Raw genomic sequence first — 13,948 nt, 5'->3', positions numbered from 1 at the left:
TGTTATTCAGTCAAGTAAGCCAAATGGCATGTGTTATAGCAGACACACATCCACCGCTCATGAATAAGGGCTTGTGCAGACCACTGTTTTAATCAGACGAGTGCTATCTGTGGTTTTCACGGATATCACTCGTACCCATGTTATTCTATGGGGCCGTGCACATGTGGTCCGAGGAAAATAGTCACAGCATGCTTGATTTCTAGAATGTTTGTTTGTTTTTGCCCTTTTAAAGGAGACCTCTAAAATTAAAATCTCTTTCTTAGAAATGTAAAACCTCTAATAAACTCCTATAGCCCCTTCACGTATCAGCAAACCTGCCGGTATCTTGTGTCAACACCCAATGATTTTGGTCTCGAGGGGGAGAGAGCACCGTCAAAGGTGTTTGGCAGCAAACTATTCCCCTCTTCCCTTTGAGAAAACGACAGATCATGCCAACTGGTGTTTAGCAGAAAGGTAAAATATGAGTATTAGCCTCCAGGAGAAGCAATATATGGCCGACTAGGGGGCATCATGGTTACTTATGGCTAGTGGAAAAAATAAAAGTTATGTGTACTTGATTGTTGGAACGAAAGAACTTGGTCTTTCGGCACAAAGTCTTTGTAGTGTATGGGCAATAAGCTTATCAGAATAATATGGTTGCTCGAAAGTCATTGACTCAGTTTCCTGCAATTTGTCTGGAGGACCTTGCTCCCAATGTTTCCTCTCAGGGATCAAAGTTTCTAAAAGTGAAATAGTTTCTATTCGCAGTGTGGAAAAATCCTATAAAGGTTAAGAATATTTCCAATACGGTGCTATGTTCTTTATCAGTTCACTTATGTAAACTTTAACGTATTCCTGATAGCCCTTACATAGAGGGTGCAGGCTTCATGGAGCGCTGTAGTGTCTCCAGTGTTGACTTTGACAGATTGTAGCGGTGATTACTTATGTGAAACTGTCCCAGTCTTTACTGTATCTCTTCTGTCTCTGCCTTTCTCCGCAGATCTGTGATGTCATCCCAGTGGGCCGAGCCTGGGAGCTCCCTTGGAACATTGAAGCATCATGTTTCACTATGACTGTTAGAGCAGAGGAGTTGTGAAGCCGAGGACGGATGAGGAGAGAGCAGCTTCATTGATTTACAAAACCACTGGATTATAAAGCCTCAAAAAGAAGGATTTCTTTTTTTTTTTTTTTTTCTTCCCCCGTCTCTCCAGGATTCCAAAATTTTCTTCTGTGCCTAAAATCTGACTTAGCACTGGTTGTAGACAGTCGATGGTCTACACCATGTGTCATGTCATAGTAACGTGCCGTTCTATGCTGTGGACCATCCTGAGTATTGTCGTTGCCTTTGGAGAACTTATAGCTTTTATGAGTGAGGACTGGCTGATTGGCAAAGCAAAAAGCACAAATATCGATAACCGGACTGGAGGTCACCATGAGCCTTATCGGCCAACATTGGGCATCTATGGACGTTGTATCAAAGTGCCTAAAGTGCAGTACTTCAGAAGAGACCCACTTTGTGGACCTTATGCAGAGCATTTCAGTGAGATAGCGAGTGGCTTCTGGCAGGCTACAGCTATCTTCCTTGCCGTGGGCATATCCATCCTTTGCATCGTAGCTTTTGTCTCTGTTTTTACAATGTGTGTGCAAAGTGTAATGAAAAAAAGTATATTCAATGTGTGCGGGCTGCTACAAGGAATTGCAGGTATGTAATCAATGAGACTATTGTGTATTTTATGTGCTACCGTTCTCATTTATACCTTTCCGGTCTTTCTATATCTCTGGGTCTCGCTATGTCTCTGGTCTCCAACCTGTGGCTTCCAAAACGTCTCAGCAACAGATGGGAATCCACAGGTTGGACGGACACTTCTATTCTGGATGATGCAGAGCTCTGGGCCTTTCACTTGGGCATCTTTTTGGGGGCTTGGTGTTTAGCCGAAAGCTAAAGTATGGAGTGTTGACCCATACAAGATGCATTGTGTGACCCACAAAGGGCTGTCATGGCTGCCTATGGCTGGTTATGTGAGAAGAGTCATTAGATTTATAGATCTGCACTATGGACTAAGCAAGTGAAGGCAATGAAGGAGCTTGATGATTTTATGAACTTCACGTTGTCGTCCACCTCATACCGATCTACAAGTGAATGTCTGGTTGTTGTACCGATCATTGAGTTGTATCACTGCATACAGACGGATGGTTACTTTCTACCAGATGGATTATTACCTTCTCTACCTCAAAGGTCACCTTGGTTATTGCATAGCAACGGTCACTGCCTGTCAGGAACTTGTCAATATTTGTAGATGGTAATCTCTGGTGTTCTTGTCAGATTTTCTCCAGAGTCGCTGGAACTGGCTGTCGTACGGCAAGTTGACACCAATGTATATAGACACATACAAGTGCTTCTCACAAAATTAGAATATCATCAAAAAGTTAATTTATTTCAGTTCTTCAATACAAAAAGTGAAACTCATATATTATATAGAGTCATTACAAACAGAGTGATCTATTTCAAGTGTTTATTTCTGTTAATGTTGATGATTATGGCTTACAGCCAATGAAAGCACAAGTCATTATCTCAGTAAATTAGAACAATTAACAAAAAACACCTGCAAAGGCTTCCGATGCATTTAAAAAGGTCCCTTAGTCTGTTTCAGTAGACTCCACAATCATGGGAAAGACTGCTGACTTAACAGATGTCCTGAAGGCAGTCATTATGTAAATCTAAATATGCGGAACAGAGCGCACAATAGAGTGATACCCTATGGAGGGAGAGTAGGAGAGTGCTGGTTACTCTCACCTGGTGTTGTGACAGGCACAACTCCTATGTAGGCATAAAGAAAAACAGCTGCTGCTGCCCCGTGGCTGATGGGTAAATACTCCAGGAGATATTGGATCCAGTTGGATGTACATGTAAGTGGGCTGCACTGCTGGAGTAAATGAATTCTTCAGAGATGATGATGATGAAAAGGCTTTTTATTCACAACGCGTTTCAACACCATACTGGCTTTTTTTTCAAGTGAAAAAAACAGAAACTTTTGCTTTTTTCACTTGAAAAAGACAACGGTACGGCGTTGAAACATGTTGTGAGTAAAAAGCCTTTTCATCATCATCTCTGAAGAATTCATTACTCCAGCAGTGCAGGCCACTTACATGTTCATCCAACTGGATCCAGAAGGCAGTCATTGACACACTTCACAAGGAGGGTAAGCCACAAAAGATCATTGCTAAAGAACCTGGCTGTTCACGTAGTGCTGTATTCAAGCATATTAATGGAAAGTTGAGTGGAAGGAAAAAGTGTGGTAGAAAAAGGTGCACAAGCAACCGGGATAACCGCAGCCTTGAAAGGATTGTTAAGAAAAGGCCATTAAAAAATTTGGGGGAGATTCACAAGGAGTGGACTGCTGCTGGAGTCATTGCTTGAAGAGCCACCACACACAGACGTATCCAGGACATGGGCTACAAGTGTCGCATTCCTTGTGTCAAGCCACTCACGACCAATAGACAACGCCAGAAGCGTCTTACCTGGGCCAAGGAGAAAAAGACCTGGACTGTTGCTCAGTGGTCCAAGGTGTGGTTTTCAGATGAAAGTAAATTTTGCATTTCATTTGGAAATCAAGGTCCCAGAGTCTGGAGGAAGAGTGGAGAGGCCACAATCCAAGCTGCTTAAGGTCTAGTGTGAAGTTTCCACAATCAGTGATGGTTTGGAGAGCCATGTCATCTGCTGGTGTAGGTCCACTGTGTTTTATCAAGACCAAAGTCAGCGCAGCCGTCTACCAGGAAATTTTAGAGCACTTCATGCTTCCCTCTGCCGACAAGCTTTTTGGAGATGGAAATGTCATTCTCCAGCAGGACTTGGCACCTGTCCACACTGCCAAAAGTACCAATACCTGGTTTAAAAACAACACTATCACTGTGCTTGATTGGCCAGCAAACTCGCCTGACCTTAACCCCATAGAGAATCTATGGGGTATTGTCAAGAGGAAGATGAGTGACACCAGACCCAACAATGCAGACGAGCTGAAGGCTGTTATCAAAGCAACCTGGGCTTCCATAATACCTCAGCAGTGCCACAGGCTGATCGCCTCCATGCCACGCCGCATTGATGCAGTAATTGATGCAAAAGGAGCCCCGACCAAGTATTGAGTGCACTTACTGAACATACATTTCAGTAGGCCAACATTTCTGATTTTAAAAAATTTTTCAAGCTGTTATAAAGTATTCTAATTTACTGAGATAATGACTTTTGTGTTTTCATTGGCTGTAAGCCATAATCATCAACATTAACAGAAATAAACACTTGAAATAGATCACTCTGTTTGTAATGACTCTATATAATATGAGTTTCACTTTTTGTATTGAAGAACTGAAATAAATTAACTTTTTGATGATATTCTAATTTAATGAGAAGCACTTGTACTGGCGTGTGTAAAGTTGGGCCAACTTGGCTTCTTTTACACAATATGTGACACTTTTTTTGGCTGTGTCTGTTTGTACATCTCGTACCCGTCAGTTGTGTATCTATACGTTTCATATCTGTTTATCCAGATATAGAAAAATAAAATCCTCAGTTTTCATGCAAAAATGGGTGCAAAGTCGCCAAAGTTATCACCAAAGCCTCATGTATACAAATCCAAAAAATGGGGGCAGTGCTGCAAAGAAAACTGCTTTTAATCAGCCCATGCGACCTTTCGGCTCAAAATAGCGGAGACATTCTCAAGCCAATGGTTCTGCTGATTTAAGCCAAAACGTTGCATGGACTCATTAAACTTCATTTTCTCACCATCTGACTCCACCATTTGGAGTCCTGCCTCCATTTTTTGGATTTACTTATCTATATGGAAAACCAAATAATGTTGGCAGAGCATCAGATAAATCAGATGCAAAAGAAAACTGATTTATTTGCCCATGTGCATGGTGGCAGCGTTTCGAGTCATTAACAATTATCAAAGGCTCCACTGTTGATGAGACGGAACGTTGCCACCATGCACATGGGCGAACAAACTATAGGGGTTTTTTTTTGCATCTGATTTATCTGGAGTGCTGCCAACATTTTTTGGGTCACAATTGATGGGCTTGTACCTCTTGCTATATCGGATTTGTGCTGCTTTTTCCTTTTTTGTTTGTTTTTGGTTTTTCTATATACTTTTGAATACTGGTGTATTTCTCTTCGGGTGTGTGCAGCACAGAGTTTTGTTAAGAAAAAAGTCTGTATTAGAGTATCCTAATATTTCTGTGATCTCGTTCTGTAAAGTGCGAAGACAAACATGCCCCATGCACGAGACAGTTTGATCTGCAGACAGGTGCCATTGGGGCTGAAGGAAGCCAGAGGACCAGGAGGAAATGAGATTTGGTGCTGCTCGAGCTGTTGACAGACATGTTTAAGTGATAGCATTTTAGTTCTATTTTCGCTGCATGCCTATGGAAATCCATATCGAGGGCAGGAGCTCTCCACAGCTCTTACCACATGGCACGGACTAATGAGATTAAGTCCACAAAGGAGCAGGATCTGACATTATCTAGCTGTGAAGAGACATAGAACAGGCAGCCGCTTTGTTTCCCAAGTCATTTTCTCCTTCTAGTAACATAATTGGAGAGACCTCGGTGGTTTCCGCTGCTCACGTGTCCTGCGAACTCCCGAAATTAGATGAAGAATTCACATTGGCATTGGGTATTTAAGTTTTGATAAAATTATATCAAATTTTATTCAAGGCCTGCTTTGAAGGGGTTGTAAAAGACAGACCACATTGCTTGAACAGATCGATGGTCTCCTTACTTGAACTTATAACCTCATATATGCCTATGGGACTGTAAGTTCAGGGCAGGAGACCCTTGGTCAATTTAGGCATTGTGGTCAATTTAACATGGCTAGTGGTATCACATGGTTATTGGTTATCAATTTAGTTATACATTTCCAGAGGAATAACAGAGGAACTACATAATGCTGATGTTTCTTGTCTTTTTTTTTATGGAGAATGCAACGATTTACTCATAAGACCATGTCAGAAAGACTGATAAAGTTCTCTTCTATGAATCCAAATTTGTTAATTACTTGAAAATCCTCAATTAGAAGACAGTCTGGTCTTCACATAAATTGCTGCCCATGTAATACATTTGTCCTGGCTAATAGAGTATGATCCAGAGCAAAGGACCTCCCTCTGTGATGTCCATATGCCGAGGTGGAGAACTTAGATTGTGGTTGTATACCCTTTAGGAGTTTCTACTACTGAAGGCGTTTTTCACTAACAATATGGAAAGACTCATCATCCAGATCTGGTCGAGTGTCCATTTGATGTATTTTTAAAGAGGACCTGTCACTTGCCATAGTTAATTATGTAATTGTTCTATCTGGTGTTCTGCTGTTGTCCACACTCTGGCCTAGTTTTTCTTTTGTTCCTGCACCTCTCCATTCCCAAGATATGGCCTCCTCTTCCTGTATAGAAGTCTAGTCTTGCTAGCCAAGTGGGCTGGGTCTTCCTGAAGTATTAACCCACATGACTAAAAAGATAATATTTCTATTCAAGGAAGAGGAAGCCCATATATCAGGAACATAAGAAAAAGTTCAGACTTAGGAGAACAACAGCACTTTCACCAAGTAAAAAATATATATTTATGGCAAGTGAATAGTCATCTTGAAAGTGGTTGTCCAGGACGTTTACATTGATGACTTATCCTTAGGATTTGCCATCAATTTCTGATCGGTGGGGGTGCTGCACCCCTGCTGATCAGCTGTTGCTTGTGCCTCCGGTAGCCAGATATGCTGAGTTGCAGAGCTGAACAGCTTCGTCATCTGCATAGTGTAAAGCACCATGGAATAAATGGCGCTATAATAATAAATAATATTAATAGTGGCCATTGCCAGGTACTGCACATCTGCCCACTATTGATTCATGTAAGAGGCGGATGTGCAGTACCCGGCCGCGGCCACTATACTGTTGATGGAATTGTGTGCAGCTTCGCAACTCAGCACATCTGGCTGCTTCTCGGAACAGCTGATTGGCCGGGGTGCCAGGTATTTCACCCCCACCGATCACATATTTATGACCTATCCTTAATGTAAAGGTCCTGGACAACCCCTTTAAGTTCTCTACTATACCTTGTAACTGTATTTAATAAATTGTATGATTGTGCAGGTTTAGGCAGATATATCTTGATATTAATGGGTGACAGCCGTCAAATTAGCATGAAACCTGCTCTTGAATTGACTCAGTGAATGAAGGTTAATTGGCTTTTATTGGAGCAAACGAAAATCACAGGACCACTAATTTGTAATTCAATCCCATAATTCCAATGTCAGGATCCTGGCAGCCGCCATCGTGGGTAAACACAGCTGAGTGGCACGATCTCCCATGTGCGGAGCACAGAACTGTTTTCATCCAGACCATTGTGAGACTCTTTGTAGGATTTTCACTTCCCATTCGACTCTGCTCTTTCTTATCAACATTTCACTTTTTATAGAAACAGTTTGTCCTTTGTGAGTCTGGAAAGTTTTACTGATTTATGTAATTATTTTACCAAATCAAAGATTCCTGTAGATACCAGTAAGTGATGAAACATTTGCCTGTCTAGGAAGTTCCCAGCAAAACTTTATATTACTCATAATTAAGTAATCGCCTCATGGGAACTTCTGCTTTACGCTTTAGGATAGCGATATACAGTACAGACCAAAAGTTTGGACACACCTTCTCATTTAAAGATTTTTCTGTATTTTCATGACTATGAAAATTGTACATTCACACTGAAGGCATCAAAACTATGAATTAACACATGTGGTATTATATATTTAACAAAAAAGTGTGAAACCACTGAAAATATGTCTTATATTCTAGGTTCTTCAAAGTAGCCACCTTTTGCTTTGATGACTGCTTTGCACACTCTTGGCATTCTCTTGATGAGCTTCAAGAGGTAGTCACCGGAAATGGTTTTCACTTCACAGGTGTGCCTTGTCAGGTTTAATAAGTGGGATTTCTTGCCTTATAAATGGGGTTGGGACCATCAGTTGTGTTGTGCAGAAGTCTGGTGGATACACAGCTGATAGTCCTACTGAATAGACTGTTAGAATTTGTATTATGGCAAGAAAAAAGCCGCTAAGTAAAGAAAAACGAGTGCCCATCATTACTTAAAGAAATGAAGGTCAGTCAGTCCGAAAAATTGGGCAAACTTAGAAAGTGTCCCCAAGTGCAGCTGCAAAAACCATCAAGCGCTACAAAGAAACTGGCTCACATGAGGACCGCCCCAGGAAAGGAAGACCAAGAGTCACCTCTGCTTCTGAGGATAAGTTTATCCAAGTCACCAGCCTCAGAAATCACAGGTTAACAGCAGCTCAGATTAGAGACCAGGTCAATGCCACACAGAGTTCTAGCAGCAGACACATCTCTACAACAACTGTTAAGAGGAGACTTTGTGCAGCAGGCCTTCATGGTAAAATAGCTGCTAGGAAACCACTGCTAAGGACAGGCAACAAGCAGAAGAGACTTGTTTGGGCTAAAGAGCACAAGGAATGGACATTAGACCAGTGGAAATCTGTGCTTTGGTCTGATGAGTCCAAATTTGAGATCTTTGGTTCCAACCACCGTGTCTTTGTGGGACGCAGAAAAGGTGAACGGATGGACTCTACATGCCTGGTTCCCACCGTGAAGCATGGAGGAGGAGGTGTGATGGTGTGGGGGTGCTTTGCTGGTGTCACTGTTGGGGATTTATTGAAAATTGAAGGCATACTGAACCAGCATGGCTACCACAGCATTTTGCAGCGGCATGCTATTCCATCCGGTTTTCGTTTAATTGGACCATCATTTATTTTTCAACAGGACAATGACCCCAAACACACCTCCAGGCTGTGTAAGGGCTATTTGACCAAGAAGGAGAGTGATGGGGTGCTACGCCAGATGACCTGGCCTCCACAGTCACCAGACCTGAACCCAATTGAGATGGTTTGGGGTGAGTTGGACCGCAGAGTGAAGGCAAAAGGGCCAACAAGTGCTAAGCATCTCTGGGAACTCCTTCAAGATTGTTGGAAGACCATTTCCGGTGCCTACCTCTTGAAGCTCATCAAGAGAATGCCAAGAGTGTGCAAAGCAGTCATCAAAGCAAAAGGTGGCTACTTTGAAGAACCTAGAATATAAGACATATTTTCAGTTGTTTCACACTTTTTTGTTAAGTATATAATTTCACATGTGTTAATTCATAGTTTTGATGCCTTCAGTGTGAATGTACAATTTTCATAGTCATGAAAATACAGAAAAATCTTTAAATGAGGTGTGTCCAAACTTTTGGTCTGTACTGTACATTGCATAAAAATCTAATTAAATGGGCAATTTTGACTAGAGCGAACAATCTTGCATTTTGACATACGAATGTTTATTAACGTTCAACACCCCCAATCAACCGGGTTGGATTTTTTCTTCAGCTGATGATCAGCACTAGTTGCATAGTCGGCTGAAAAAGCTTCAATATTGACCGACATAGTCTGTAATATGTTTGGGGCAATCAACGAACGATTAATTATCAGCTCATTTTTATCCAATGCGTATGGGGGGGCTTTAGTATTGACTTGCCGGCTGGCCACCTATTTAATTAACTGCTGGTCTATTGTCTCCCCTTCTTTGTCACCGCCATCACTGGCAGCTGCTGCAAATAAGATTTAGCATGGAGTGAGGGGTCCTGTCATCACGATAATCCCTTTATATATCCTATTAGGACATATGGATGTCAGATGAGGCCCCTGGCTTGATGAATATTAGCCGGTTTGCAATGAGCAGCTGGCAATAACTATTGCCTGGAGAATTTGGTTGTTTGTATGTTATGTCAAGAACCGAACCAGTAGTCCCGAACTAATTTCCCCACCTCCTCTAATAGTTTTAAAGAGCCCATTTAATACTTAGTGCATTATCGCAGTATTAGTTAGTTTCTTGTAGTCCATAAGAAAACTTTATAACAGGACCCTGCAATTATAGCCACATCAGCAATGATTATATCTGTAGGAATTGTTGCAGTTGGTGGACAGCTGATGGTGTTGTGTCCACCGTTACAGTTTGTTGATAGATTTAGTAATTCCTCTGTTCCAGTTTACTTCTCAGCGGTTTATTTGTTTTGTTCCTTCCTATAATCCTCCTCCATGTTGGGATGATGAAGCTAATGATTACTGTATGTCCCAAGTAAAACAGTTCATTCTCCTCCAATGTCTGAATGATAATGATTCTGCTGAAAGCTGAAATCTGCAACAGGATCATTGGGAAAAAGCTCATGCTTTCATAAGTATTAAACCCGTGCCCCTGTACACAATAGATGAATATCTGATGAATCTGTCTATTTACATTTATTGAGATATATTCCGTGCACCACTCCACAGTTCGTGCTAACTTGGTACAACCCTCTGGATTTGGCTGCTGGAACTGCACATCACAGGGCACTGTGACATGCAGGGGAGGGGGGGAACATTATAATTACCACAGGAGCTGTGGATTTCTTCAGGGCCTCGGGCCTGCAAGCATCAGAAACTTGATTGAATAAAAAGACATTTCACAGCAACAAGACCTCTAATATGAGGCATACAGGTATGTATAGATTTACATTTCTATCGCATGTATGCTCATATTAGAGGTCAGATAAGTGCCAGGGTGTGACAGATTCCCTTTAAGAACCAGTTGGTCAAATCATCAGCTGTGTACATGGTCTATCTAGATTTCCCTCTTATTTCTGCCCCCTGCATCTATTGAGTTTTAACATGTCCCCTTTTGTGTTAGCCATACAATTTAGACACAAGTCAGGTGGCATCCATCTCTCTGGAGCCTCCTATAAACATGCGTGTTTAGAATGACTAGGCAATTCTTTTTGCAAAGGCAGTTAAATTACCCAAAAGGAGCATCCACTGACTATCAAGCTACTCAATCATTGGTTGTCAACTCACACGTTCTAATATTACATCTCTTGATGGGAATGGCCTTTTGAACTGCATTTTTATGAGAATAAACCACCCTTAAGGTGCATTTACACTGCAGGAACAAGATCCCAGGATTGCTTTTTCTGATAATCGTGCACAGTAAACGAGCAGCTGATCAATAATGATTGAAATGCTGAAATTAATTTTCGGGTTTATTAAAAGCTCATTGTTCTCGGCAGCACATCGTCATGAGTAAATGGGACCTATGCTGCCAAGAACAATGGCAGCATATATATGCACAGAACGATCTATTACAGATCGTTCTGTGCACATGTTAAATGTTTTTTCTCTCTCTAAATAGGAAATTAAACAACCATCGATCAGCAAATATGTACTGACCGGTGGTTATTGAACGCCGCAGATGGTATAATGTAGATGCATCCTCAGCAGCAACCTATCTCTCCAGACTGTGTTTTTCGGTGAACTACTATTGATGGCCTCTTCTCTTGGCAATTGCTTACTGATTTGAGCCTCACTGAAGTCCAAAGGCATTGCTAGACCAAAAAAAGATTCAGCTGGCAGCACTCCACATATGGGACGCACGTCTCCACAGTCCAAGGAACCCATTTGGCAAACAGCAGGAGAGCAAAAAAATTAGACAGCGTCCACTCCAGGGTGTCATTGAAGTATAAATAAGTGCACTTGATAAAGACTCTTTTGAGTCGAAACGTTGTGGTCTTTTGACATGGCTGAATAAAAGACTTATTTATATTTCAATGACACACTGGAGTGGACGCTGTCTATTTTTTTTGCTATCCAAAGGCGTTGTTAGAGTCTTGAAAGAGTCTAAAAGATCAGTGGTATAAGTTGCAAAGTACATGTCTCCGCCAGGACGCTAATGTTTTGTAGGCTGCGGGCCTACGTAAGCCTGTACCCTACAAGACTAAGCGTGATGGAGCAAGCGAACCTGTGGCTCCCTGCTCCACCATGGGATTGAACTGTATCATCCTCATATTGACGCCGACAGTTCATTGTGACGGTCAATGGAGATCCGGAGTTCCGTACAAAAAGTTCGGGACTAGAGCCTTGGATTTTTTTATGCTGGCGACGCCACTACTGAAAAAAAGATAATTATTTCTTGGGATTGCTTTACACGAAGATACAATTATGGGAAATGTATGTATCTTACCAACATTGCAACAAAGTCCAAATTGAATCAACATGCAGTTATTGAAAATTTGCACATGGAACTACCCATATTTTACCTGTTAACTCTTGACTTTCATCATCGGCTGAGTAATCACGCTGCCAACTTTGTCCTTTTTATTGCAGTGTGTAAAGCTACTTTTGGCTCTTGTAGCATGTAGAGTACAGCCAGTTTGCTGTGGTTTAAGTTAGTACAGTATTTTAGACCTTACAGTATTTTCCGCTTCTTGAATCGTGCCAACGCATTCACAGTACTGCCTTTCTGGACAGATTCTTTTTTTTTATTCCCATGATATAAGAAAATTTTAACTTTCAGATTGTACATTATTGTATGTTAAGAGTACTTTAGCATGCATATATATAGTTTTCAGACAATTTTGCCATCACCACAATCACCGTGCTTTCTCTGTCGGAAAGAGTATAGCTGGTAATCAGTCAGGTATGACGTGAGCTAATTTCCTAATGCTGGGAACAGTTGCTTGTCTTCCCAGATTTTGAAGCACTTCTGTAAAATATCTAACCTCTGGGCATAGAAAAATCATGAATTTGTCAGATGCAGGATCTAACTTGCACCCTGACACATTTTCATAAAAACCTTCACAGATGTATCCATGACGTGTGTAGAAAATAAACTAAATAATTGTGAAAGAGGCAACATTCTTGTAGGTCTACGTTGATGTGGTTAAGAATAAGGATTCAGGTTGCCAACAACATAATCCGGTCGATATTTTCTGTGCAGTTCTTCCCCAAGTCAAATATATGCAATAAATGCTCCAGCCTCAATAAGAGTAGAAGTACTAACTACCAACTTGTTCATGGCAATGTCTTAATTAAAAATAAAATGAAGTAATGTACATACTAAAATCCCTACAATTTTTATTATGTATTCAGAATAAAATCTGAAATCACTTCTAAGACTGTTTTGTCAACTGAAGTGCCATCTCTCAGATATAGGAGACTAAACTTTTTTTTTTTTGGTAATTCTGGTGTAAAAGTTTTGAAAAGTCGCAAAATGTAGACACAACTCAGAGCTGCGCCTAAATTTTGCGATATCTGGGATCTTCACGCAAGTTTCTGCCAGCTGCACCGACATCGGGGGAGTTGGGGCCGGACGGGGGCGTGGCGACCGCCACCACAAATCTTGCTTCAGCAGGCGCATACAGAGGTGCACACCACTAGTCTGATACTCCTGATTTGTGAAGAGGCGTTCATCTTTTCAAGAAACGGAAGTATCTGACTCCAGCACACCACCTCATCAAGACCAGCATGAACAACTCCAGTCTTGATGCATCGGCCCAATGTGTGCTAGGGATTTTCGGTGTCTAAGCCTCTGTTCTTTCTTCTCGCATACTTAGACAGGAAAAGTTTCAAGAAGTCCATTTTGCACAGGTTGACCAGCAGCACTAAACGACCACCAATCGGTAAACCTTTACAAATTCGTGGTCATTTAATAGACTGTTTACACAGGCAGGTCAAAGTAAATGATGCACATGAGTAAAAGATAGTAATAGATCAGGAATTTTCCTGTCCGGATTGTCATTGCATTTAAATCTGCAGCATGTTAATTCTTTGTGCGTTTCTGCAGCGTTTTTCACCCATAGACTTCAATTGAGTCAGTCAAATCCGCAACAAAAACGCAGGTATAAAAATATTTGCAGATATGCTGCGGATGAATGCTGCGTATTTGACTGACTTAATTCAAGTCAAGGAGTCAAAAACACACAAAGAATTGTCCCTGGTAGACTATTCCTCCCATCATCCGTCGGCCTCTCCCGCTGACAATAGCGGGAGCAGGCGCGGTTGAGGGGAGAAGTAGTCTCCTCAGCCGGCGTCTGTGGGCAGTGTAAAAAATAAATCAATATTAAAATAAAAAACACCTTATTCTCACCT

At 41.4% G+C, this 13,948-nt stretch overlaps 1 protein-coding gene across 2 annotated transcripts in view; it reads left to right on the top strand.

The window, feature by feature from the left end:
- The window catches only part of LHFPL2 (LHFPL tetraspan subfamily member 2), a 142,997-nt gene that overhangs the window by 100,441 nt on the left and 28,608 nt on the right, over positions 1-13,948 (top strand). For both annotated transcript variants that reach the window (XM_073680175.1, XM_073680174.1), the window contains one exon: positions 980-1,681. In XM_073680175.1, the coding sequence (XP_073536276.1) occupies positions 1,249-1,681 (433 nt within the window). In that variant the 5' untranslated portion in view covers positions 980-1,248. The remainder of the gene's footprint in view (positions 1-979; positions 1,682-13,948) is intronic.

This window comes from Phyllobates terribilis, unplaced genomic scaffold (genome assembly GCF_046119375.1).
Source record: "Phyllobates terribilis strain yellow unplaced genomic scaffold, ASM4611937v1 Scaffold_1__5_contigs__length_1240528914, whole genome shotgun sequence".
NCBI classification, from domain to species: domain Eukaryota; kingdom Metazoa; phylum Chordata; class Amphibia; order Anura; family Dendrobatidae; genus Phyllobates; species Phyllobates terribilis.
Note: the sequence above shows the minus strand (reverse complement) of the source record. Positions and strands in the feature narration are given on the sequence as shown.